The sequence below is a fragment of the Heptranchias perlo genome, chromosome 3 (genome assembly GCF_035084215.1).
Source record: "Heptranchias perlo isolate sHepPer1 chromosome 3, sHepPer1.hap1, whole genome shotgun sequence".
Classification (NCBI taxonomy): domain Eukaryota; kingdom Metazoa; phylum Chordata; class Chondrichthyes; order Hexanchiformes; family Hexanchidae; genus Heptranchias; species Heptranchias perlo.
In genome coordinates, this window is record NC_090327.1 from 54,451,197 (window position 1) to 54,477,556 (window position 26,360).

The window sequence follows — 26,360 nt, forward strand, 5'->3', positions numbered from 1 at the left end:
CTTAAATCTATCACTATTCTCCTCACTGTTCACTACACTTCCAACTTTTGTGTCATTTGCAAATTTTGAAATTGTGCCCTGTACACCCAAGTCCAAGTCACTAATATATATCAAGAAAAGCAATGGTCCTAGTGCTCACTCCTGGAGAATACCACTGTATATCTCCCTTCATGCTGTCACTGCCCCTTTTATTCCATGGGCTTCAACTTTGATGACAAGCCTATTATACATCACTTTATCAAACACCTTTTGGAAGTCCAGATACATGTCAACCACATTGCCCTCATTGACCCTCTCTGTTACCTCATCAAAAAACTCAACAAGTTAGTTAAACACGATTTGCCTTTAACAAATCCGTGCTGGCTTTCCTTAATTAATCCACACTTGTCCAAGTGACTATTAACTGTGTCCCGGATTATCACTCTAAAAGCTTCCCCACCACCGAGGTTAAACTGATTGGCCTGCAGTTGCTGGTTTTATCCGTACACCCTTTTTTGAACAAGGGTGTAACATTTGTAATTCTCCAGTCCTCTGGCACCATTCCCGTATCTAAAGAGGATTGGAAGATTATGGCCAGTACCTCCGTAATTTCCACCCTTACTTCCCTCAGCAACCCAGGGTGCATCCCATCCGAACCGGGTGACTTATCCACTTTAAGTACAGCCAGCCTTTCTAGTTCCTCCTCTATCAATTTTTAGCCCATCCAGTATCTCAACTACCTCCTCTTTTACTGTGACTTTGGCAACATCTTCTTCCTTGGTAATGACAGATGCAAAGTACTCAGCCATGCCCTCTGCCTCCACGTGCAGATCTCCTTTTTGTTCCCTAATCGGCCCCACCCCTCCTCTTACTACCCGTTTACTGTTATATGCCTATAGAAGACTTTTGGATTCCCTTTTATGTTGGCTGCCAGTCTATTCTCATACTCTCTCTTTGGCCCTCTTATTTCCTTTTTTACTTCCCCTCTGAACTTTCTATATTCAGCCTGGTTCTCTATTGTATTATCAACCTGACATCTGTCATACGCCCCTCTTTTCTGCTTCATCTTACTCTCTATCTCGTTCGTCATCCAGGGACCTCTGGCTTTAGGTGCCCTACCTTACCCCCTTGTTGGAATGTACCTAGACTGTTCCTGGACCATCACTTCTTTAAAGACCACCCATTGTTCAATTACAGTTTTGCCTGCCAATAGAACCACAGAAAAGATACAGCACAGAAGGGGGCCATTTGGCCCATCTGGCCCATCGTGTCCGTGCCGGCTCGAAGAACAACCAGGTGCCCATTCTAATCCCACCTTCCAGAAACCGGTCCGTAGCCCTGCAGCTTACAGCACTTTAGGTGCAGGTCCAGGTAATTTTTAGAAGAGTTGAGGGTCCCTGCCTCTACCACCGATTCGGGCAGTGAATCCCATACACCCACCATCCTCTGGGTAAAACAGTTTTTCCTCATATCCCCTCTAATCCTTCCGCCAATCAGCTTAAATCTACGTTCTCTAGTTCTTGAACTCTCCACTAAGGGAAACAGGTACTCCCTGTCTACTCTATCTGAGCCCCTCATAATTTTGTACACCTCAATCAAGTCTCCCCTCAACCTCCTCTGCTCCAAGGAAAACAACCCCAGCCTATCCAATCTCTCCTCGTAGCTGCAATTTTCAAGCCCTGGCAACATTCTTGTAAATCTTCTCTGCACTCTCTCCAGAGCAATTACGTCCTTCCTATAACGTGGTGACCAGAATTGCGCACAATACTCCAGCTGTGGCTTTACCAGCGTTTTATACAGTTCCATCATTACATCCCTGCTTTCGTATTCTATACCTTGGCTAATAACGGAGAGCATTCCGTATGCCTTCTTCACAACCTTATCTACCTGAACTACCACATTCAGGGACCTGTGCACATGCACTCCAAGGTCTCTCATTTCCTTTTCCCCCCTCAATATATTCCAGTTTACTGCGTATTCCCTTTTACTGTTTGCCCTCCCTAAGTGTATTACCTCATACTTCTCCGGGTTGAACTCCATTTGCCACTTTTCCGCCCACTCCACCAACCCATTGATATCTTCTTGGAGTCCACAGCTATCCTCTTCACTATGAACGACACGGCCAATTTTTGAGTCGTCTGCAAATTTGCCAATCATGCCCTCTACATTCAAGTCCAAATCATTAATATATACCACAAACAGAAAGGGACCCAACACTGAGCCCCGTGGCACACCACTGGAAATGGATTTCCATTCGCAAAGACATCCATCGACTTTTACCCTTTGTTTCCTGTTACTGAGCCAATTTTGGATCCAATTCGCCACATTTCCTGTATCCTATGGGTTTTTACCTTTCTGACCAGTCTGCCATGTGGGACCTTGTCAAATGCCTTCCTAAAATCCATGTAGACAACATCTACTGCACTACCCTTGTCACTTCCTCAAAGAATTCAATCAGATTTGTAAGGCATGACCTTCCCTGAACAAATCCATGCTGACTATCACATGCCTTTCCAAGTGACAGCTTATCCTATCTCTCAGTATTGATTCTAATAGTTTACCCACCACCGAGGTAAGACTGACCAGCCTATAATTGTTCGGCCTTTCCCTCGTACCCTTTTTAAACAATGGTACTATGTTTGCAGTCTTCCAGTCCTCCGGTATCTCCCCTGTATCTAGTGAGGATTGGAAAATAATCCTCAGAGCATCCGCTAATTCCTCCCTGGCTTCAATCAATAGCCTAGGAAACAATCCATCTGGCCCTGGTGACTTATCAACTTTCAAGGATTCCAGTCCCTCCATTACTTCCTCTATCATTATGTTTATCTTATCCAATATTTCACACCTCCTTTTTAACTACTACGTCCGGATCATCCCTTTCCTTTGTGAATGCGGAGACAAAATATTCATTTAAAACCCTACCCATATCTTCTGCTTCTACATACAAGTTACCCTAATCATCCCTGATAGGTCCCACATTTTCCTTAGCTATCCTCTTGTCCTTAATGTACTGATAAAACATCTTTGGGTTTTCTTTAATCTTACTAGCTAATATTTTTTCATGCCCTCTCTTTGCTTTCCTTATTTCCTTTTTTATGTCATCCCTGTACTTTCTATACTCCTCTAGACTTTCTGCAGTATTTAGTTGTCTGTGACAGTAATAAGCTTTCTTTTTCTGTTTCATTTTGCCCCGTATACTTCTAGATAACCAGGGGGCTCTAAATTTGGCAGTGCCACCCTTTTTCTTTGAGGGGACGTGTCTGCATTGTACCCATAGAATTTCACTTTTTAGTGCCTCCCACTGGCTTGCCATTGATTTCTCCTCAATCTATGATTCCAATTTACCCGGGCCAGATCTGTTCTTATCCCACTGAAACTGGCCCTTCTCCAATTGAGTATTTTTCCTCTAGATTGCTCCTTGTCCTTTTCCATAGCTAATCTAAACCTTATGATGCTATGATCACTGTTCCCTAAGTATTCCCCCACTGACACTCGCTCCACTTTGTCCACCTCATTCTCCAGAACCAGATCCAGCAATTGTGATCCCATTACCACCCTGCTTTTAGGAAGGAAAGACACGCATTGCCCTCTCCTCCCTGCATTTGGATATCAACTAGACCCCTCAATGTGCCACTGTCATAGAATCATAGAATCTTATAGCACAGAAGGAGGCTATTCAGCCCGTCATGCCTGTGCCGGCTTTTTGAAAGAGCTGTCAAATTTAGTCCGACACCACAGCTTTATCCCCCTAACCCTACAAATTATTCCTCTTCAACTACATGTCCAATTGCCTTTTGAAAATTCCTATGGAATCTGATTCTATCACCCTTTCAAGTAGTGCGTTCCAGATCTTAACAACTCTCTGTGTGAAAAGATTTCTCCTCATTTCCCCTCTAGTTCTTTTGTCAATTATTTTAAATCTATGATCTCTGGTTACCGATCCACTTGTCAGAGGAAACAGTTTCTCCTTATTTGCTCTACCAAAACCCTGTAAAATTTTGAATACCTCTGCTAGGTCTCCCCTTAACCTTCTCTGTTCTAAGCAGAACAATCCCAACTTCTCCAATCTCTCCACATAATTGAAGTCTCTCATATCTGCTATCATCCTGGTAAACCTCCTCTGTACCCTCTCCAAGGCCTTGACACCCTTCCTAAAGTGTGGTGCCCAGAACTGTACACAATACTCCAGCTGCATCCTCACCAGAGATTTGTAAAGGTTCAGCATGACTTCCTTGTTTTTGTATTCAATGCCCCTATTTACAAAGCCAAGTATCCCTTATGCTTTCTTAACCGCCTTATCAACTTGCCCTGCCACCCCAGGTCCCTCTGTTCTTGCACCCCCCTCAAAATAGTACCATTTAGATTATACTGCCTCTCCATGTTGTTCCTCTCAGAGTGCATCAGTTCACACTTATCCGCATTAAATTGCATTTGCCATGTGTCTGCCCATTTCACCAGTCTGCCTATGTCCTCCTAAAGTCTGCTACTATCCTCCTCACTATTTACTACGTTGCTAAGTTTTGTATCATCTGCTAACTTCAAAATTGCACTCCCTACATCCAAGTCCAGGTCATTTATATTATAACAAGAAATCAATGGCCCTAATACCAACCCGTGGGGGACCCCACTGCATACTTCTCTTCAATCAGAAAAACATCCGTTCACCACTACTCTCTGCCTCCTATTCCTTAGCCAATTACGTACCCAAGTTACCACCATCCCTTTAATCCCATGTGCTTCTATTTTCTGAATAAGTCTGTTATGTAGTACTTATCAAATATCTTTTGAAAGTCCATATATACAACATCTACTGCACTACCATCAAGCCTCTCTGTTATTTCATCAAAGAATTCAATCAAGTTTGTCAGACACGGTTTGCCTTTAACAAATCTGTGCTGGCTGCCCAATATTAACCCATGCTTCTCCAAGTAAGAATTAATTTTGTCCTTGACAATGGTCTCTAGTAGTTTTCCCACCACTGACCTTAGCCTGACTGGCCTGTAGTTACCAGATTTATCCCTCTCCCCTTTTTTGAATAGGGGTGTAACATTTGCAATCCTCTAACAAAAGCCAGATTCTCCATTATCCTGTATAACAATTGTATAGAAAAATACCTGTGAAAATAATCACATTTCCTGGTGCATGATATGACAATGACAAATTGCTGTCACAAAACAGCTTCAACTGACATTTTGGGCTACATTAAATACTTCTATTTTTCAGTTGAAAACCTATTATTGAAATTGGAGCAATTATGACCAGGGTATAATAATATAATAACTCATCAGTAGAGGTATTTATCTGGTTGACCTTAATTGTGGAGTTATCACATGTCACCACATATTCTGCAAATAAATAATTCATTTTAATTTTGCCAAATCTTTGTGTCCCAACATGATCAGCTGAAATGCTAAGTATATTTACCTGAGGTGGTCCTGTCAATAACAACCGGCGCCGATGGAAGTTTCCAGAACTTCCTTCACTTTTATTGCTAAAGTCTGCATGATGCTGCCTGGGAATTGTCCATTGTCTGTAGTAAAGTGACTGCTCTTCACTGCTCATGTCCTTGTGAAAGAGTGATCTCAGTGAGCTTGTCCAAGTCATATCAGCATGGGGCAACAATGAGGCAGAGCACAAATGTCCATTTTTTGCTGAGCCAAGGAGATGATACGCTGGCTTTGATAAAATTACAGTTCTTGGAAAAATGAGGTGAGGGGTCCTGAAGTCTTTGTTGGCCAGCATAGATTGACGAGAATTCCCAGAGGATAAGGATGATTTTGAGACTGTGCTGCTTGCAGTTTCCTTCCCTTCCAAGTCACATTCCTGTTTGCAGCCCTCGCTGCCTACACTGGCTGAGGTGTGTGCTGAAGTACCTTCATCACTTGAACTGTTCACAATATTCTGAGAGCTAAGGGATGAAGTAGGCCTCTGTGATGAATCCAGAGCACTGGAAGAGCTCACTCCATTCTCTGCTATGGAACCTGTTTGAAGGCAAGCCAAATTTAATGTGCAACACTTATGTTAGAATAAACACATTGATATTACTTAGTGAAACTGCCACATACAAGCTTAGTATGAAAACCAGAACATTTAGTATTTTTCAGTGGGGCGGGGGGTGGTTGGGATGTTTTGCAAGCACACATTGTATTTCTCCACATTTGTCTAATTTTCTCAGTCACTTTTCCCAATTACCTCTGCATCTTAATTTCATCTTACAAAAACAACTTTTGTTTATATAGCACCATTAACGTAGTGCATAAACAAAAAAATGGACACCAGGCTAAAAAAGATTTCAGGAGGGGGTAACCAAAAGCTTGGTCAGAGGTGGGTTTCAAGGAGGAGAAGGAGGTGGACAGATTTAAGAAGGGAATTCCAGAGCTCAGGGCCAATGCAGCTGAAGGCACGGCCAGAATCAAAGGAACGGAGAGTTCGAGTGGGGGCTATTAAGGTTGGAGGAGGTTACATAGATGGAGGTGGATGAGGTCATGAAGGAATTTGAACATGAGGATGAGAATTTTAAATTTGAGACTTTAGGGGACTGTGAGCCAAAGTAATTCACCAAGGGCAGGTGCGATGAGTTTGCTGGGCTTGATGTGGAATAGAATACGGACAGCATAGTTTTGGATGAGCTGAAGTTTACGGAGGGTGAAGGATGGGAGGCCAGCTAGGAGAACATTGAAATAGGTGATTCTAGAGGTGACAAAGGCATGAATGAGGCTTTCAGTGGCAGAAATGCAGAGGTAGGCATGGAGGCAGGCGACGTTACAGAGGCAGAAGTAGGTGGTCTTTGTGATGGAGAATATCCAACAGGGAGTTGGTGGCTCAAGTCATGGTCAAATTGGACAGCGAGGTTGCAAACAATTTGGTTCAGCTGGAGACTGGCTGGGGATGAGATTTAATCAGTAGCAAGGATGCAGAGTTTACGGTGGGGGCGGAAGACAATGGCATTGATCCTCCCAGTGTTGAACTGGAGGAATCTGCAGCTCATCCAAGACTGCATGTCAGACAATCAGTCTGACAAATGAAAAGCAGTGCAGGGATTGAGACAGATGGTAGAGAGGTAGAACTGGGTGTTATCAGCATGCCCCATGTCAGCGTGAGATGTCGCCAAGCCACAGCATGTAGATGAGGAAGCGGAGAAGGCTGGAGGTAACGGCACAGAGGAAGAGAAACAAGCCATTGCTGGAGATGTTCTGGCTATGATTGGATAGGTAAGAGTAAAACTAAGTGAGGGCAGTCCCATTGATCTACACAATGAAGGAGGGTTGTTGGAGGAGGACGGAGCAGGTTGATTATGTCAAAGGTTGCAGAGCAGTCGAGGACAACGATAAAGGATAATGCACCATGATCATAGTCACAGAGGATGTCATTTGTGACTTTGGTTAGGGCTATTTCGGCGCTATGGCAGGGGCAGAATCCGAACTGGACAGATTCAAACAGGGAATTGTGGGAAAGATGGGCACAGATTTTGAAGGCAACAACAGGTTCAAGGACTTTGGAGAGGAACGGTGGGTTGGGAATGGGGTGGTAGTTTGCAAGGACAAAGGTTCATGGGTGGCTTGTTTCAGGAAAGAGTGATGAGAAAGGGAGGGGGACAATCCATGAGAAGAGGGAACCATTTAAAATGTCAGCTAGCATGAAGGCTAAGAAGGGAAGTTTGGTGGTCAGCAATTTAGTGGGAATGAAGTCAAGAGAGCAGGAGGTGGGCCTCCGCCTCAGACAAGATGAGCTCCCGAAGGCATATGGGGAGATGGGAGAAACTAGATTGAGAGAGAGAGAGAGAGAGAGAGAGAGAGAGAGAGGTTCAAGTCTAGGGCAGGGCAGAGCTTGGGGGGGGGGGCGGTGCTTAGCTTGGTGGGCAAGGGTAGGGAGAGAAATCAGCAGAGACAACTGAATGGATGGTCACAATCTTAGTGACAAAGATATCCATGAGCTCTTACGCACGTTAGAGGTGAGGGTGGAGGGGACAAGGAAGAGGGATTTAGGGAGACAGTTGGTAGTGGAGAAAGAAGCCTTTCCTCAATCGTAGCTTTCTTGTTATCCTTTTCATCTTCCTTTGATGTTAGAAAGTTCTACTTATCAATTCATCAGGTAGCAAATGGCTTTTCAGCTTGACAAACTGCAAAATGGAACAGCTTACATTTTGAGTCATCCCAGGTTCCTTCTCTATCTCCTATCTTCCTTTGTTACCCCCATGTCTAATCCTTTATAGTTTCTTGCAGTTTTCCTTCCTTTTTCACTCTTCCTCAATACCGGAAGTTATGTATGTGATCTCCTTTTTCACTTTATTGCTACTGTATCTTTCATCTTCCTTTTTGTATGTTTTCCCTGCTCTCAGTCTTTTCTTCCCTGGTCACATCATTATCTTCCTGGATTCAGTCTCTTTCCTATCTTTTTCACCATTGCCACTGGATCACTCCCTGCTCTCCCTTTTTCTTCATCTCTCTGACCATCTCTTAGTTACCACTACAACAACTCCAGTCTCTCCTGAGTCCTGAGTTTCCTTTCCAGACATTTCTAATTTGGGTTTTCTCTATAAAGAAAGATCAACAGAAAAACAGGATGACTGATAAAGCATTAAACTGAGAGAAATAAATGTTATGAAACTACATAAATAATAAATGTTGACAAAATGCATAGAAATGTGGCCCTCGAAAATCCATGGGGACACAATGCCAGTGGTTACATTGGGATCACATCCACCATGGAAATCCACTGCTGATCCTGTCAAAGTTTGCAGGATCAGATTAAGAAGCCTGCAGGAGCCGGCCTTTGACTTTCATTTATGGCACTGAAGACACCATAAACACCAGTGCTTCCAGGTTCTGGGGAACACTTAAAAAATGTTGGCCCCAACCACGTCCTGGACCTCCCCAAACCCGATGGGCCCTTCTGATGGCCGCTGCACCTCATCTCATTTGGTGTACTGGCCTCTAAATATTCGTTGTGTCCCGCTGAGTGTAGGGATTCCTTGCCCTCAGCCCTGCCCCCTCCATTTTAGTGGGCTTTTTTGGATGAGTGGAAGCTCCATCCCCAAACAAGGCCACTGGAAACTTCTGCGTAAAGCTGGGACTACTATACCTGAGTTCCAATAGAAGTTTCAGCCATTCCACCGGACATCTACTGGAGTTAAGAGCAGGAGTCCACCAAAATGGCTGAGTAAATTTGGTGCCATTTTATAAATATAACAGGAAATAAACATAAGGGACAGAATGAATAGGGAGTAATTTTAATCACCAACAGGCTAAATGGGGGTAACTAAAGTGCTGATATAGAATCAGTGCTCAGATTCAAACCATAAACCCAAGTCTGTAGCATGGCATTTTGTACTCCGTGTTAACATTAGGTAGTCCACTCTGTTTCTTTCTCCACAGATGCTGCCCAACTTGCTGAGTATTTGCAGCATTTTCTGTTTTTATTTCAGATTTCCAGCATCCACAATATTTTGCTTTTGAGGTAGTCCAAGGACAGGTATATCATGGCCATATGCAGAATAAAGCTATAATACCAACAATCTGCTTTAACCCCAACCTCAGAACAGCATCCCTTATTGCAACAGTGTGAATCCTTTCATTTGCCACACCCCCCATTGTTATGTTTCCCTGAATCTGATTTCCAATTTATTGCTGGTTGTGCTTCATTATCAGCAGTTCTGTGCTAAGACAGATTGCTAAAACTAATTTCACATGAGACCCTTACAGCCGGTATGGAGAAGACGTTCAGGCTAACAATCTAGGCTGGATTCAAACCCTCTTCCCTGAGGTGCCAGGGTTAACCAACTGCACCAGCTCAGTTTCCCCATCCCATATTTTTTCATGTTCTGATGTTTTTCAATGTAGAAAATCTAGAAAGGGGTTTTACATTAGACAACCCAGGGAATTACCCAGATATTTTTATTCTAAAGCACAACCAAAGGCCACATTTCACCAATAATTAAGGAGCAGTAACTCAAAGGTTCTGAGTAAAATAACATGTTAGAAAAAAGGGTGAGTTATCAAAGAAAATGAAAAATTATTAAAACGTAGAATTAAAAATATCAAAAACTATTCACCTAACTTCCCCTCCAAAAGACAGCTGTATTTTAAGCATTTATCCCAAAACTTTGACCATTGACTACCATAGCCCTTACAGTTCATGCAGACAACCTCCTCTAATTCACAAATCTACCTATGATGTATTTTTTAATAATCTCTCTCAGGTTGGCCCATTCCATTACGAATGGCCCATTTTATTTCCACCCACAAACTGAGGTACTAATCAGTTGACCATTTTCTACTTGACAAAATCTGAAGAAACTGTAGGCATACTGATTGTTGAGCATACTAACCTGAGGTTCCGGTGACTGCACTGCTGTTACTTTGTGGCCTCTCTAGATCAATCTGTAATTCATCAGATTCATTCTCACTAATAAGAACTTTTTCCTGCTCCTTCTCCGTTTGCTCCAGAACTGCCATAGTTTCTCTGACAGCACTTTTAGAAACATAGCCACAAGCGAGGCCTATCTCTTGCTCAAGGGTTGTGCGTGTAAGGTAGCTGGAGTCGATTAACCTAAGGTCACAGTACTTCATGGACCTTAATAAAGATAGAAATAAGTCACAAATTGTCAAACAAACCAAAAACAAATCCTTAACGTCCTACATCATTAAAGTGAATTTTTTTCAGGTTCTACATCATCAAAGTGTGTGCCCTGAGGGCCTACAATACATGACATCTTCACTCCTGAACTAGGAAGGAGAAGAAATCAGCTCAGTTTAATGCTCCTCATCTGGTGACTTACGCTGAAAAGTATGCGCGTGAGTGTGTTAGGACAGACATTGGGGGAAAGTAGGTTTGGGCTTAGCTATAATGCCCTCCATGGTAAAATAGTTTGCCAACAGTCACTGCCCAGACTGGTCAACTACGTGAGGTACCTGAAGGCTGCAAGCATCAAAAGAACTAAATCCCAGCAACACTCAGTGCCTTCAAGAGAGGAGGAGAAAAAAAGGAAAGAAAAATTGGAGAAGAAAAAAGTTAGTTGCCATTTCTCCAGCGTTTCTGTCAATCTTCCATCAAAGTTACTGCTGGATATCGAGGAAGGCCCGTGGAAATTCTAAATCCAATATCTCGTAGTGAATTGACGACGGTAATCCATGTTCAGAGTACAGATAACATAGATAAATTATTAGACTGGAATATTCTGAATCCCTCAACTGGAGTATTGTTTTACAATTTACTGAAAGGTATCCAGTATCTTCTATTCAACTATACCAGAAACCAAATGGAACATCTAGTAAAATATTATATTACATAATAGTTATTAGACAATCAATAAAGTTTGGGATATGATATAACTTCAGCTTTTAAAACAAATTCTTACCTTGGAAATGATTCCCCAAGTGGATCTTTACCAGTTAAGATGACAATACACGGCAGGCCTTCCAGATCCTGATAGGTGTGTGGAATCCATTCCTCCTGCTCACACCCTCTCCATACCTACAAGTCAAGACAATTTGAACTAAATGAACTAGCTTAACAATGAAAAATAAAATGTCCCCACCCCTCCGGTTAGCTCCATGTGTTGAAGCACCAAGTGGTGTAGCACTGAGCAATACTGACAATTCTGTTTCTACTGTTTCTAATTTGCATCATGGACTTGGGTTCAGAATCTCAATGCAAATTGATTAAGTGCGCAGACGATACCAAACTAGAAGGGCCAGTTGATTCTGAGGAGGCAGTTCAGGAAATACAAAATGAGTTGGACAAAATATGTAAGTGGACAGCAGAATAGCACGTGAAATTTAGTATGTACAAATATAAAGTACTGCATTTAAGACAAAAACATCTGCAACACAGATACCCATGAGTACCTACTTGACATCAAAATAGCTGAAGATGAAGTTGAAAGAGATCTATGGGGTCCTAGTGGAGTCAATATCCAACATGTCCAACTACTGCAGAGCAGAATTTAATAAAGTAAAAAGAATGCTGAACTATGTCACCAAAGCATCAAATTAGATATGAGAAGATGTCATGCTGAAACTGCATAGTGCTTCAATCAGACTACGCCTGGAGCATTATGTCCCATTCTGGTCAAGCTAAATTGTGAGAGTAGGACAAGGGGATGCAAGTTCAAATAACAAAAGACAAATTTAGAACTGAGGCCAGGAAGCTCTTCTTCACAAAAGATTGATCAACTCATGGAATGGACTCCCAGATAGCTAGCGGAGGTGCAAACCTTGGAATTATTTAAGAAACCGTTGAATGCCACAAGGTCATTACTACAATAAACAATGATAATCTGACATTCTTCCTTATTTGTTCAACCTGCACATATAAGATAATTCCTGATGTGGGGTTCTGGTCAGAGCCTTGTGCTTCCTTTTGTGACAATAGTGCTGGTGTCAATGGGAGGATTTTACAAAGAATTACTTCTTTCTGCTGGGACTCAGTATCAACGGCTCTTTAAGTCATCAGGTTAGGCTTGATGAATTGGGGGTATTTTCACTACAGAAACACAGGCTTAGCGGAGACATGAATGAGATTTTTAAAATGATGAAGAGTTTAGATTCTGTCCAGTTCTTTTTTATTTGTTCATGGGATGTGGGCATCGCTGGCAAGGCCAGCATTTATTGCCCATCCGTAATTGCCCTTGAGAAGGTGGTGGTGAGCCGCCTTCTTGAACCGTTGCAGTCATGTGGTGAAGGTTCTCCCACAGTGCTGTTAGGAAGGGAGTTCCAGGATTTTGACCCAGTGACGATGAAGGAATGATGATATATTTCCAAGTCAAGATGGTATGTGACTTGGAAGGGAACGTGCAGGTGGTGTTGTTACCATGTGCCTGCTGCCCTAGTCCTTCTAGGTGGTAGAGGTCGTGGGTTTGGGAGGTGCTGTTGAAGAGGCCTTGGCAAGTTGCTGTCATGCATCCTGTGGATGGTACACACTGCAGCCACTGTGCACCGGTGGTGAAGTGAGTGAATGTTTAGGGTGGTGGATGGGGTGCCAATCAAGCGGGCTGCTTTGTCCTGGATGGTGTCGAGCTTCTTGAGTGTTGTTGGAGCTGCACTCATCCAGGCAAGTGGAGAGGATTCCATCACACTCCTGACTTGTGCCTTGTAGATGGTGGAAAGGCTTTAGGAAGTCGCTGCAGAATACCCAGCCTCTGACCTGCTCTTGTAGCCACAGTATTTATGTGGCTGCTCCAGTTAAGTTTCTGGTCAACGGTGATCCCCAGAATGTTGATGGTGGGGGATTCGGCGATGGTAATGTCGTTGAATGTTAAGGGGAGGTGGTTAAACACTCTCTTGTTGGAGATGGTCATTGCCTGCCACTTGTCTGGCGCGAATGTTACTTGCCACTTATCAGCATGTTGTCCAGGTCTTGCTGCATAAAGGCACAGACGGCTTCATTATCTGAGGGGCTGCGAATGGAACTGAACACTGTGCAATCATCAGCGAACATCCCCATTTCTGACCTTATGATGGAGGGAAGGTCATTGATGAAGCAGCTGAAGATGGTTGGGCCTAGACATTGCCCTGAGGAACTCCTGCAGCAATGTCCTGGGGCTGAGATGACTGGCCTCCAACAACCACTGCCATCTTCCTTTGTGCTAAATAGGACTCCAGCCACTGGAGAGTTTTCCCCCTGATTCCCATTGACTTCAATTTTACTGGGGCTCCTTGGTGCCACAGTCAGTCAAATGCTACCTTAATGTCAAGGGCAGTCACTCTCACTTCACCTCTGGAATTTAGCTCTTTTGTCCATGTTTGGACCAAGGCTGTAATGCGGTCTGGAGCCGAGTGGTCTTGGCTGAACCCAAACTGAGTATCTGTGAGCAGGTTATTGGTGAGTAAGTGCGGGTTGATAGCACTGTCGACGACACCTTCCATCATTTTGCTGATGATTGAGAGTAGACTTATGGGGCGGGTAATTGGCCGGATTCGATAGGTTAACTGAGATAGATAGGGATGGGAGAACTAGGAGGTATGTGTACAAAGTAGCAAAGAGTTGGTTTAGATGTTAGGAAGTATTTCTTATCATAGGAAGCTATCGCATTCTGGAACAGATTATTGAAGCATGCAATGGGTATGGATCCCCTGCAGTTCTTCAAATGGAAGTTGGGCAAGTTCCTGAGAGAGGATGCCATTTCAGGATACAATGAGTTACATCGAGTCGACAGCACAGAAACAGGCCATTCGGCCCACTGGTCCATGCAGGCATTTATGCTCCACATGAGCTTTCTCCCTTCCTACTTTGCCGAGCCCTATCTGCATACCCTTCTATTCCTTTTCCCACGTGTGCTTATCTCCCTCCACCTTAAATGCAGCTATGTTATTTGCCTCAACTGCTCCTTGTGGTAGCGCGTTCCACATTCTTACCATTCTTTGGATAAAAAAGTTTCTCCAGAATTTCCGATTGGATTTATTAGTGACTATCTTATATTTATGACCTCTAGTTTTGGACTCCCTCACAAGTGCAAATATTTTCTCTACATCTACCCAATCAAACCCTTTCATTATTTTAAAGACCTCTATCAGGTCACCCTTAGCCTTAGCATATGTCACTCCACTTTTTAAGAAAGGAGAGAGAGGGAAACCAGGGAATTATAGACCAGTTAGCCTAACATCTGTTGTGGGGAAAATGCTGGAGTCTATAATTAAGGATAGGGTGACTGAACACCTTGAGAATTTTCAGTTATTCAGAGAGAGCCGGCACGGATTTGTGAAAGGTAGGTCGTACCTGACAAACCTGATTGAATTTTTTGAAGAGGTGACTAAAGTAGTGGACAGGGGAATGTCAATGGATGTTATTTATATGGACTTCCAGAAGGCATTTGATAAAGTCCCACATAAGAGACTGTTAGCTAAGATAGAAGCCCATGGAATTGAGGGAAAAGTACAGACTTGGTTAGGAAGTTGGCTGAGCTAAAGGCGAAAGAGGGTAGGGATAATGGGTAGATACTCACATTGGCAGGATGTGATGAGTGGAGTCCCGCAGGGATCTGTCTTGGGGCCTCAATTATTCACAATATTTAGGAACATAGGAACAGGAGTAGGCCATTCAGCCCCTTGTGCCTGCTCTGCCATTTTGATAAGATCATAGCTGATCTGTGATCTAGCTCCACATACCTGCCTTTGACCCTTAATACCTTTGGTTGCCAAAAAGCTATCCATCTCACATTTAAATTTAGCAATTGAGCTAGTATCAATTGCCGTTTGCTGAGGAGAATTCCAAACTTCTACCACCCTTTGTGTGTAGAAATGTTTTCTAATCTCACTCCTGAAAGGTCTGGCTCTAATTTTTAGACCGTGCCCCCTTCTCCTAGAATCCCCAACCAGCGGAAATAGTTTCTCTCTATCCACCCTATCTGTTCCCCTTAATATCTTATAAACTTCGATCAGATCACCCCTTAACCTTCTAAACTCTATTTATTAACGACTCAGATGAAGGCATAGAAAGTCTCATATCTAAGTTTGCCGATGACACAAAGATTGGTGGCATTGTAAGCAGTGGAGATGAAAACATAAAATTACAAAGGGATATTGATAGATTAGGTGAATGGGCAAAACTGTGGCAAATGGAATTCAATGTAGACAAATGTGAGGTCATCCACTTTGGATCAAAAAAGGATAGAACAGGGTACTTTCTAAATGGTAAAAAGTTAAAAACAGTGGATGTCCAAAGGGACTTCGGGGTTCAGGTACATAGATCATTGAAGTGTCATGAACAGGTGCAGAAAATAATCAATAAGGCTAATGGAATGCTGGCCTTTATATCTAGAGGACTAGAGTCCAAGGGGGCAAAAGTCATGCTGCAGCTATACAAAACCCTGGTTAGACCGCACCTGGAGTACTGTGAACAGTTCTGGGCACCGCACCTTCGGAAGGACATATTGGCCTTGGAGGGAGTGCAGCGTAGGTTTACTAGAATGATACCCGGACTTCAAGGATTAAGTTACGAGGAGAGATTACACAAATTGGGGTTGTATTCTCTGGAATTTAGAAGGTTAAGGGGTGATCTGATCGAACTTTGTAAGATATTAAGGGGAACAGATAGGGTGGAAAGAGAGAAACTATTTCCGCTGGTTGGGGATTCTAGGAGTAGGGGGCACAGTCTAAAATTTAGAGCCAGACCTTTCAGGGGTGAGATTAGAAAACATTTCTACACACAAAGGGTGGTGGAAGTTTGGAACTCTCTTCCGCAAACGGCAATTGATACCAGCTCAATTGCTAAATTTAAATGTGAGATAGATAGCTTTTTGGCAACCAAAGGTATTAAGGGATATGGGCCAAAGGCAGGTATGTGGAGTTAGATCACAGATCAGCCATGATCTTATCAAATGGCGGAGCAGGCTCGAGGGGCTGAATGGCCTACTCCTGTTCCTATATTCCTATGTTCCTATGTTCTCTTTTCTAGGGGAAAAAGCCCCAGCCTGTTCAGCCTTTCCTGACAAGTATATTCTCTCAGTTCTGGTATCATCCCTGTGAATCTTTTTTCCACCTTCTCCAATGCCTCTATATCCTTTTTATAATATGGAGACCAGAACTGTGCACAGTACTCGAAGTGTGGTCTAACCAAGGTTCTATACAAGTTTAACATAACTTCTCTGCTTTTCAATTCTGTCCCTCTAGAAATGAACCCTAATGCTTGGTTTGCTTTTTTTAACGGCCTTATTACTTTTAGTGATTTGTGTATCTGTACCACGAGATCCCTTTGCTCCTCTACCCCATTTGGACTCTTATTATCCAAGCAGTATGTGGCCTCCTTACTCATCCTACCAAAATGCACCATCTCACATTTACCTATATTGAAATTCATTTGCCAATTACACACCCACTCTGCATGTTTATCAATGTCGACTTGCATTTTGACGCATTCTTCCTTTGTATTAACTACACCCCCCCCAGTTTCGTGTCGTCCGCAAATTTTGAAATTGTACCTCCGATTCCTGAGTCCAAATCATTAAAGTAAACTGTGAACAACAGTGGTCCCAGCACCGATCCCTGTGGAACACCACTCCTTTTGCAAGTCTAAGTAGCTACCCTTAACCCCTACTCTGTTTTCTATTTTGTAGCCAGCTTGCTATCCAATCTGCTACCTGTCCCCTGACTCCACATGCTCTGACCTTAGTCATGAGTCTACAATGTGGTACCTTGCCAAAGGCCTTTTGAAAATGCAAATATATTACATCTACTAAATTACCCTTGTCTACTCTTTCTGTTACTTCTTCAAAGAATTCAATAAGGTTGGTCAAGCATGAGTTTCCTTTCTGAAATCCACGCTGATTACTCTTTATTATATTTTCATTTTTTAGATGTTTTTCTATTATATTATCTTTCCTACCATTGACATTAAGCTAACTGATCTATAGTTCCCTGGACTGGTTCTCTCTCAACATTTTAAATAGGAATAATATTACCTGTCCACCAGTCCTCTGGCACTATTCCCTTTGCTAATGAATTTTTATATATATGTAATAGTGCCTCTGCTATCTCTTCCCTAACTTCTTTTAATATGTGTGGATGCAATCCTTCCGGTCCCGTGATTTTATCCTCTCTAAGTTTGATTAGTTTATCAATTATCTCCCCCCTTTCTATCTTAAATGTCTTTACATCTTTTTTGATCTCTTCTTCGAATATCATGCCCACCTGGTTAGTCTCCCTGGTAAATACTGAAGCAAAGTAATTATTCAATAATTCTGCTATTTTGCTATCATTACCTGTGAGTTTATCTTGTGCATCCCTTAGTGTGTCTCTTGTGTATCCCTATCCTGATTTTTCTTTTGTTATTTATGTGTCTGTGGAATACTTCACTATTTCTTTTTATATTCCTTGATAATTTAATTTTGTAGTTCCTTTTTGCTTTCCTAATTGCTTTTTTGACTTCTTTCCTAACCTCTTCGTATTCCTTCTTGTCATCCTCTCCTTTATTGTCTATTTATTTAAGAGTATTTCTTTTTCTTTAGTTTCAATTTTACCCGCATCTCTTTATTCATCGTGGTGCTTCATTATTGGCTAATTTGTTCTTGATTTTTAGAGGAATATATTTCTCCTGAACTCTATTGATCACCGTTTTAAATATTTCCTACTGCTGTTCTATCTCTTTGTTAGTCAACATTTTTTTCCAGTTTGCCTTCCCTCGTTCCATTCTCATCCCCTCAAAATTAGTTTTTTTCCAATCTGTTGCTTTAGTCTTTGTCCTACTTATGTCTCTCTCAATCATTATTTTAAACCTTATTATATTATGATCGCTATTGCCTAGATGTTCCCCTACACTTACTTCTCTTAATTGCTCTGGTTCATTTCCTATTGCTAGATCCAGCAGTGATTCCACTTTTGTTGGGCTTCTCAAATACTGGGTTAGAAAGGAGTCCTGCATACACTGTAAAAGCTCCATTCCCCTTTCCTTACCTCTTCTTGCCAGTTTATTTGAGGGTAGTTGAAATCTATCATGGTTATTATTCTGTGCTTTTTACTTATTTCCTAGATTTGCCTACATATTTCATGCACCACTTCCCTTCCACTATTAGGTGGTCTGTAGAATATATCTATTAATGAGATCGATCTCTTCTTATCCTTTTCCTCAATCCATATGGATTCTGTTTCCATCTTAATATTACTTATGTTCCTTTTATCTATTGCCATTGTGTTGTCTCTAAATAGTACAGCTACCCCACCTCCCGCCTTCTTCCTTCCCTATCCTTTCGATATACGTTATATCCTGCAATATTTAACTGCCAGTCCTGTTCTTTATGTAGACATATTTCAGTTATCTCTAATACATCTGGCTCCTCGCTATGTATTATTGCCTCCCGTTCTCCTGTTTTATTTCAGATGCTGTGCACATTGCTATTCAGGCAATTTAATTTGTTTTTAATAATTGTTCCCCTCACTTTATTTTTGTAAACAATTTTACAACACCAAGTTATAGTCCAGCAATTTTATTTTAAATTCACAAGCTTTCGGAGGCTACCTCCTTCCTCAGGTGAACGATGTGGAAATGAAATCCTCGAAATGAAATCGCATTTATAATTCACAGAACAATGCTTGGTGATTACAGACAGTTTTTTCAACTGCCCGTTGCCAAGGCAATCAGTGTGCAGACAGACAGGTGTTACCTGCAAGGTCTCAGAATATACAAATCACCAAAAAAAACAACAAACAAAAAAAAACAGAGATAGAGAGGTAGAAACATAGAAAAGACAGCAACTGACCCGTTATATTAAAAACAGATAACATTTGTTCGCTGGTGGGGTAACGTGTAGCGTGACACGAACCCAAGATCCCGGTTGAGGCCGTCCTCATGGGTGCGGAACTCGGCTATCAATTTCTGCTCGACGATTTTGCGTTGTCGTGTGTCTCGAAGGCCGCCTTGGAGTACGCTTACCCGAAGGTCGGTGGATGAATGTCCATGACTGCTGAAGTGTTCCCCGACTGGGAGGGAACCCTCCTGTTTGGCGATTGTTGCGCGGTGTCCGTTCATCCGTTGTCGCAGCGTCTGCATGGTCTCGCCAATGTACCATGCTCTGGGGCATCCTTTCCTGCAACGTATGAGGTAGACAACGTTGGCCGAGTCACAGGAGTATGAACCATGCACCTGGTGGGTGGTGTCCTCTCGTGTGATGGTGGTATCTGTGTCGATGATCTGGCATGTCTTGCAGAGGTTACCGTGGCAGGGTTGTGTGGTGTCGTGGACGCTGTTCTCTTGAAAGCTAGGTAATTTGCTGCGAACGATGGTCTGTTTGAGGTTGGGTGGCTGTTTAAAGGCGAGTAGTGGAGGTGTGGGGATGGCCATAGCGAGGTGTTCGTCGTCATTGATGACATGTTGAAGGCTGCGGAGAACATGGCGTAGTTTCTCCGCTCCGGGGAAGTACTGGACGACAAAGGGTACTCTGTTGGTTGCGTCCCGTGTTAGTCTCCTGAGGAGGTCTATGCGATTTTTTGCTGTGGCCCGTCGGAACTGTCGATCGAGTCGAGCGTCATATCCCGTTCTTACTGTGTCAATGCCAGATTCATCAGCCGCACTCAGAAGACAGTCCAGAATGTCACCCGAGCACAATGCAACGCCATCAACGCTCTCAAGACCAACCGCAACATCGTCATCAAACCAGCGGACAAAGGAGGAGCCATAGTCATACAGAACAGAACGGACTATTGCAAAGAAGCATACCGACAACTGGACAACCAGGAACACTACAGACGGTTACCCGCAGATCCGACCAAAGAACACACCCACCAGCTCAACAAACTGATCAAGACCTTCGATCCAGACCTTCAAAGCATCCTACGCACTCTCATCCCACGTACTCCCTGCGTGGGAAACTTCTATGCCTCCCAAAGATACACAAAGCCAACACACCCGGACGTCCTATCGTATCAGGCAACGGAACCCTGTGTGAGAACCTCTCTGGATACATCGAGGGCATCCTGAAACCCATCGTACAGGGAACCCCCAGCTTCTGTCGCGACACTACAGACTTCCTACAAAAACTCAGTACCCACGGACCAGTTGAACCAGGAACACTTCTCACCACGATGGACGTCTCGGCACTCTACACCAACAACAGCCAATCTCCGGACGCCATCCTACAACTCATCCGCTTCCTCCTGGATCACAATGTCTTCACCTTCGATAACCAGTTCTTTACCCAAACACAAGGAACAGCCATGGGGACCAAATTCGCACCCCAATACGCCAACATTTTCATGCACAAGTTCGAGCAGGACTTCTTCACTGCACAAGACCTCCAACCAACACTATACACCAGATACATCGACGACATTTTCTTTCTATGGACCCACGGCAAGGAATCACTAAAGAGACTACACGATAACATCAACTGTTCCATCCCACCATCAAGCTCACCATGGACTACTCCTCAGAATCAGTTTCTTTCTTGGACACACGAATCTCCATCAAAGACGGGCACCTCAGCACCTCACTCTACCGCAAGCCCACGGACAACCTCACGATGCTCCACTTTTCCAGCTTCCACCCTAACCACGTCAAAGAGGCCATCCCCTATGGACAGGCCCTGTGAATACACAGGGTCTGCTCAGACAAGGAGGAACGCGATGGACACCTACAGACGCTGAAAGACGCCCTAGTAAGAACGGGATATGACGCTCGACTCATCGATCGACAGTTCCGACGGGCCACAGCAAAAAATCGCATAGACCTCCTCAGGAGACTAACACGGGACGCAACCAACAGAGTACCCTTTGTCGTCCAGTACTTCCCCGGAGCGGAGAAACTACGCCATGTTCTCCGCAGCCTTCAACATGTCATCAATGACGACGAACACCTCGCTATGGCCATCCCCACACCTCCACTACTCGCCTTTAAACAGCCACCCAACCTCAAACAGACCATCGTTCGCAGCAAATTACCTAGCTTTCAAGAGAACAGCGTCCACGACACCACACAACCCTGCCACGGTAACCTCTGCAAGACATGCCAGATCATCGACACAGATACCACCATCACACGAGAGGACACCACCCACCAGGTGCATGGTTCATACTCCTGTGACTCGGCCAACGTTGTCTACCTCATACGTTGCAGGAAAGGATGCCCCAGAGCATGGTACATTGGCGAGACCATGCAGACGCTGCGACAACGGATGAACGGACACCGCGCAACAATCGCCAAACAGGAGGGTTCCCTCCCAGTCGGGGAACACTTCAGCAGTCATGGACATTCATCCACCGACCTTCGGGTAAGCGTACTCCAAGGCGGCCTTCGAGACACACGACAACGCAAAATCGTCGAGCAGAAATTGATAGCCAAGTTCCGCACCCATGAGGACGGCCTCAACCGGGATCTTGGGTTCATGTCACGCTACACGTTACCCCACCAGCGAACAAATGTTATCTGTTTTTAATATAACGGGTCAGTTGCTGTCTTTTCTATGTTTCTACCTCTCTATCTCTGTTTTTTTTTGTTTGTTGTTTTTTTTGGTGATTTGTATATTCTGAGACCTTGCAGGTAACACCTGTCTGTCTGCACACTGATTGCCTTGGCAACGGGCAGTTGAAAAAACTGTCTGTAATCACCAAGCATTGTTCTGTGAATTATAAATGCGATTTCATTTCGAGGATTTCATTTCCACATCGTTCACCTGACGAAGGAGGTAGCCTCCGAAAGCTTGTGAATTTAAAATAAAATTGTTGGACTATAACTTGGTGTTGTAAAATTGTTTACAATTGTCAACCCCAGTCCATCACCGGCATCTCCACATCACTTTATTTTTAACAGTCATTTTGTACTCATGTACTTCTTTAGCTGTATTTGTTCCCTGATCGTCTATGTTACCCTTATTCCTTACTTTGATCTGACCTTTACCCTCATCTCCTTTTTCTTTTATCTTCAGATTTATGATATTTTCACCAGATCTTTCCCTCCGTCTTATTAATTTAAAGTCCTATTGATAGCCCTATTTATCTTTTCCGCTCGGACACTGATCCCATTCCAGTTCAGGTGGAGCCTGTCCCAGCAGTACAGCTCCTTCCTGTCCCAGTATTGGTGCCAGTATCCCATGAAATGGAACCCCTCCTTCCCACACCACTCTTTCAGCTATGCATTCACCTTCCTGAACTGTCTATCCCTACATTAATTAGCAAGTGGCTTGGGTAGTAATCCTGAGACTACCACCCGTGAGGTCCTGTTTTTTTTAAATTTAGTTCCTAACTTCTGATATTCTCTTCGTAGGACCTCCTCCCTTTTCTTCCCTGTGTTATTGATCCCAATATGAACCATGACAACTAGATCTTCTCCCTCCCTTTCCAAGTTCCTCTCCAGTTGCTCCGAGATAACCTTGACCCTTGCACCAGGTCGCGACTGCAGAGGACGCTATCTAGCTCCCTAATTATCGAATTTCCAATGCCTACAACTTTTCTATTCTGCTCCTCCCCCACCTTTGGACTGCCTCCTGCTTCATGGTGCCATGATTAGCATCCTGGCTGTCCTCCCCGCCTACATCCTTATTCTCACAGATAACAAGTACATTATACCCTGTCGGACAGGACCAGTGTCTGCGGCACCTCTTTCTCCACCTCCCCTTGGTTCCCGTTACCCTGCTGACTAACAGTCACAATCTCCCCTTCCGGTATTTATGCTTTTCTCTGAGGTGTGACTGTACTCTGGAGAAAACTATCCAAAAATTCCTCCCCCTCCCTTATGTGTCGGAGTGTCTCTAACTCGCATTCCAGCTCAAGGGCTCTGAGCTGGAATGTCTCACGGCAGAGGCATTTCCTGCAGATGTGGCAATCCAGGACAGTCTCGCTGTCCACAGACTCCCACATATCACAGTCCCAACACATAGCCTGCATTGCCGGTTCTGGTTATTATTTATTTCTTAGTAGTAATTTAATTCTAGATTTAATACAATTACTTGAGATCTGGATTATATTTAGTGGATGGATTTAGCTTGATTTCAAAGTAATTTGTAACTAGTCTTGTTTTTTGTTTAATATCTTTATTTTAGTATCCCCTTAACTCCTATTTATTATTTATGTACACCAGATTTTTATTTAATGCAATTCAGATCCCTTTAATGCTGGTATTTCTATTTAGTTAATTTTAATTTTATCTTCTTAGATCTAATTAATTACTCTGATTATTTATTTATATATTTACTGTTGCCCCTTGGTTTAAATTACTTATCACCCCCTTCCCCCCTGTACCTAATTCTCCCTCTCACCAAATTCCCGTCGTCATTCTGTATCGCAAGTCAATCCATTTAGTAGATTCATCCAACCCTCACCATGCTCTGTGCTTAAAGCTCTGATTATCAGGTTATAGAGGGTAAGTTAGAATGATAGAATGATACAACACAGGAGGAGGCCATTTGGCCCATCGTGCCTGCTCTTTGGAAGAGCTGGACGATTTGTCCCACTCCCCTGCCCTTTCCCTATGCCTCTGCAAACGTTTCCCCTTCAAGTATTTATCCAATTCCCTTTTGAAAGTTATTATTGAATCTGCTTCTACCACGTATTTCAGGCAGTGCATTCAAGAACATAACAACTCGCTGCGTAAAAATGTTTCTCCTCATCTCGTCTCTGGTTCTTTTGCCAATTGCCTTAAATCTGTGTCCTCTCGTTGCTAACCCATTCTGACACTGGAAACAGTTTCTCCCCATTTACTCTATCAAAACCCTTCATGATTTTGAACACCTCTATTAAATCTACCCTTAACATTCTCTGTTCCAAGAAGAACAGCCCCAGCTTCTCTAGTCTCTCCACGTAACTGAAGCCCGCATCCTCTGTACCATTCTAGTAAATCTCCTTTGCACCCTCTCTTAGGCCTTGCCATCCTTCCTAAAAAGTGTGGTGCCCAGAATTGGACACAAAACTCCAGCTGGGGCATGATCATTGATTTATAAAGATTTAGCATAACTTCCTTGCTTTTGTACTATACCTCTGTTTATAAATCCAAGGATTCTGTATGCCTTTTTAAACAGCCTTCTCAACTTGTCCTGCCACCTTCAAAGATTTGTGTACATACCACCCTAGGTCTCTCTGTTCCTGCACCCGCTTTTAAAATTGTAACACTTAGTTTATATTGCCTCTCCTCATTCTTCCTATTGAAATGCATCACTTCAAACTTCTCTGCATTAAATTTCATCTGCCATGTGTCTGCCCATTTCACCAGTTGCAGGGTAGTTGGGCATAATGAGGTTCAGGAGTTACCGTGGTCTCCTGATACTTGCTTGATTGTCTTAGGGAGTCAAAGAGCAAGAGATGATGGAAGGTCCTATTTAAGTGCAGTGACCTCCTTCAGGAGATTCAATGGATTAAGCAGAATCTGTGATAGGACAATTTGTACACAGTTTGCAGAAGGAATGTTTTTTTCTCATTCCATGCTTTCATATGTTCTTCTCAGTTCACCTACATTTCTACAGTACTAGAAAGTTTGTTTTCTTTCCTCCTTCAGAACTTCCTAAAAAAAATTCTTACCTTCATTCGAGTAACAAAGTGCTTGGCGACACTGAGTTCTGCAGCAGGGTTGCCCAGAAGTACTTCAAACCGATACTGCAGACCAAGCTTATCTCGAACATCCTGAAGTCGCTCCTTGGCAAGCATCGCTAGTTGCACTGATGGAACTCGTATCAAAAGCATATGTCCGCGACCAATCTTATCTTTCCCAGGACAGCTAATCAAATCATCCATGATACTCAGAGTCTCAGGGGTAGTGTGCTCTCTCAGCAAATTCATTGATGTCACAGCCATCATAGCTTCAGCATACTGCTGAATTAGCAGGTAGCATCGGATCACCATGCTGTGCAATCTAGGATACCTGCAAAAGAGGAAGGCCATCAGAATTCTCATTACTGTAATTCAGCATCCTTAAGATTAGTCTAACTTACACTAATGCAAGCAGGGACTCATCTTAATAAGGATTAATTATCAGGAATCCACACATAGCAAAAAAAGTTAGACAATAGTACTTTTGTAAAAACCTTATTTTTGAACATGACCACGGTGTTATTTCAATTGGCTATCTGGAAAAAGCATTTGTGGAGTTGGACTTTGTAGGATTTTAGTATAGATATTCCAATATACATGGCAGATTACTTTACTCTAGTATATTAAGTGCATTGCTGTGGGGTGATGTGATAGCACTGTACTGGATTAACACAAAAAGGCCATTTTCTGACCTTGCATTCCCATCAGAGACTTGCCTGCGAGAGCACACATCGGAAATTCAAGTGCTGTGGTGATGGAAGCAGATTCAATAATAACTTCCAAAAGGGAATTGGATAAATACTTGAATGAGAAAATTTTGCAGGGCTATGGGGAAAGGGCAGGGGAGTTGGACCAATTGGACAGCTTGCAAAGAGCCAGCACAAGCATGATGGGCCAAATGGCTTCCTTCTGTGCTGTATCATTCTATGATTCTATATGAACTGTTCAATTATGAAATGTACCCAAAAAGGTTTAATAAAATATAAATTAAATACTTTGCGTGTTTTTTTCTCACTTTACTGTTATTAATCAGTGCACCATTTTCAATGCACTTTTTCTCCATTTCTCTCCCTCCTCCCTGTATCTACAGGAGGATGAGAATCCATTCCATTGGCACCTCAATGGACACAGCCAATGTAAGCCTTAGTTGATCTGTCAAAAGGCTTTATATAAGGTTGGAGAGGAAGCACCTCTCAAAAAGCAGAGCAACTGATTCTCCACCCTCTTCCTGGTCACACCAGTCGTCCTCACCATCCCTGACAACCTTAACCATCACTTCATTAGAACATAAGAATAAATAGGAGCAGGAGTAGGCCATACGGCCCCTTGAGCCTGCTCCGCCATTCAAACAGATCATGGCTGATCTTTGACCTCAACTCCACTTTCCTGCCCGATCCCCATATCCCTGGATTCCCCTAGAGTTCAAAAATCTATCCATCT

General features: G+C 43.1%; 1 protein-coding gene across 1 annotated transcript in view; it reads right to left on the reverse strand.

Annotated features, from left to right (window-relative positions):
- Nucleotides 1–26,360, reverse strand: part of greb1l (GREB1 like retinoic acid receptor coactivator) — a 339,711-nt gene that overhangs the window by 62,989 nt on the left and 250,362 nt on the right. Inside the window, exons 20-23 of the mRNA XM_067979743.1 lie at nt 24,912–25,251; nt 11,336–11,451; nt 10,307–10,551; nt 5,404–5,960 (exon numbers count right to left, since the gene is read on the reverse strand). Of these exons, the coding sequence (XP_067835844.1) occupies nt 5,404–5,960; nt 10,307–10,551; nt 11,336–11,451; nt 24,912–25,251 (1,258 nt within the window). The remainder of the gene's footprint in view (nt 1–5,403; nt 5,961–10,306; nt 10,552–11,335; nt 11,452–24,911; nt 25,252–26,360) is intronic.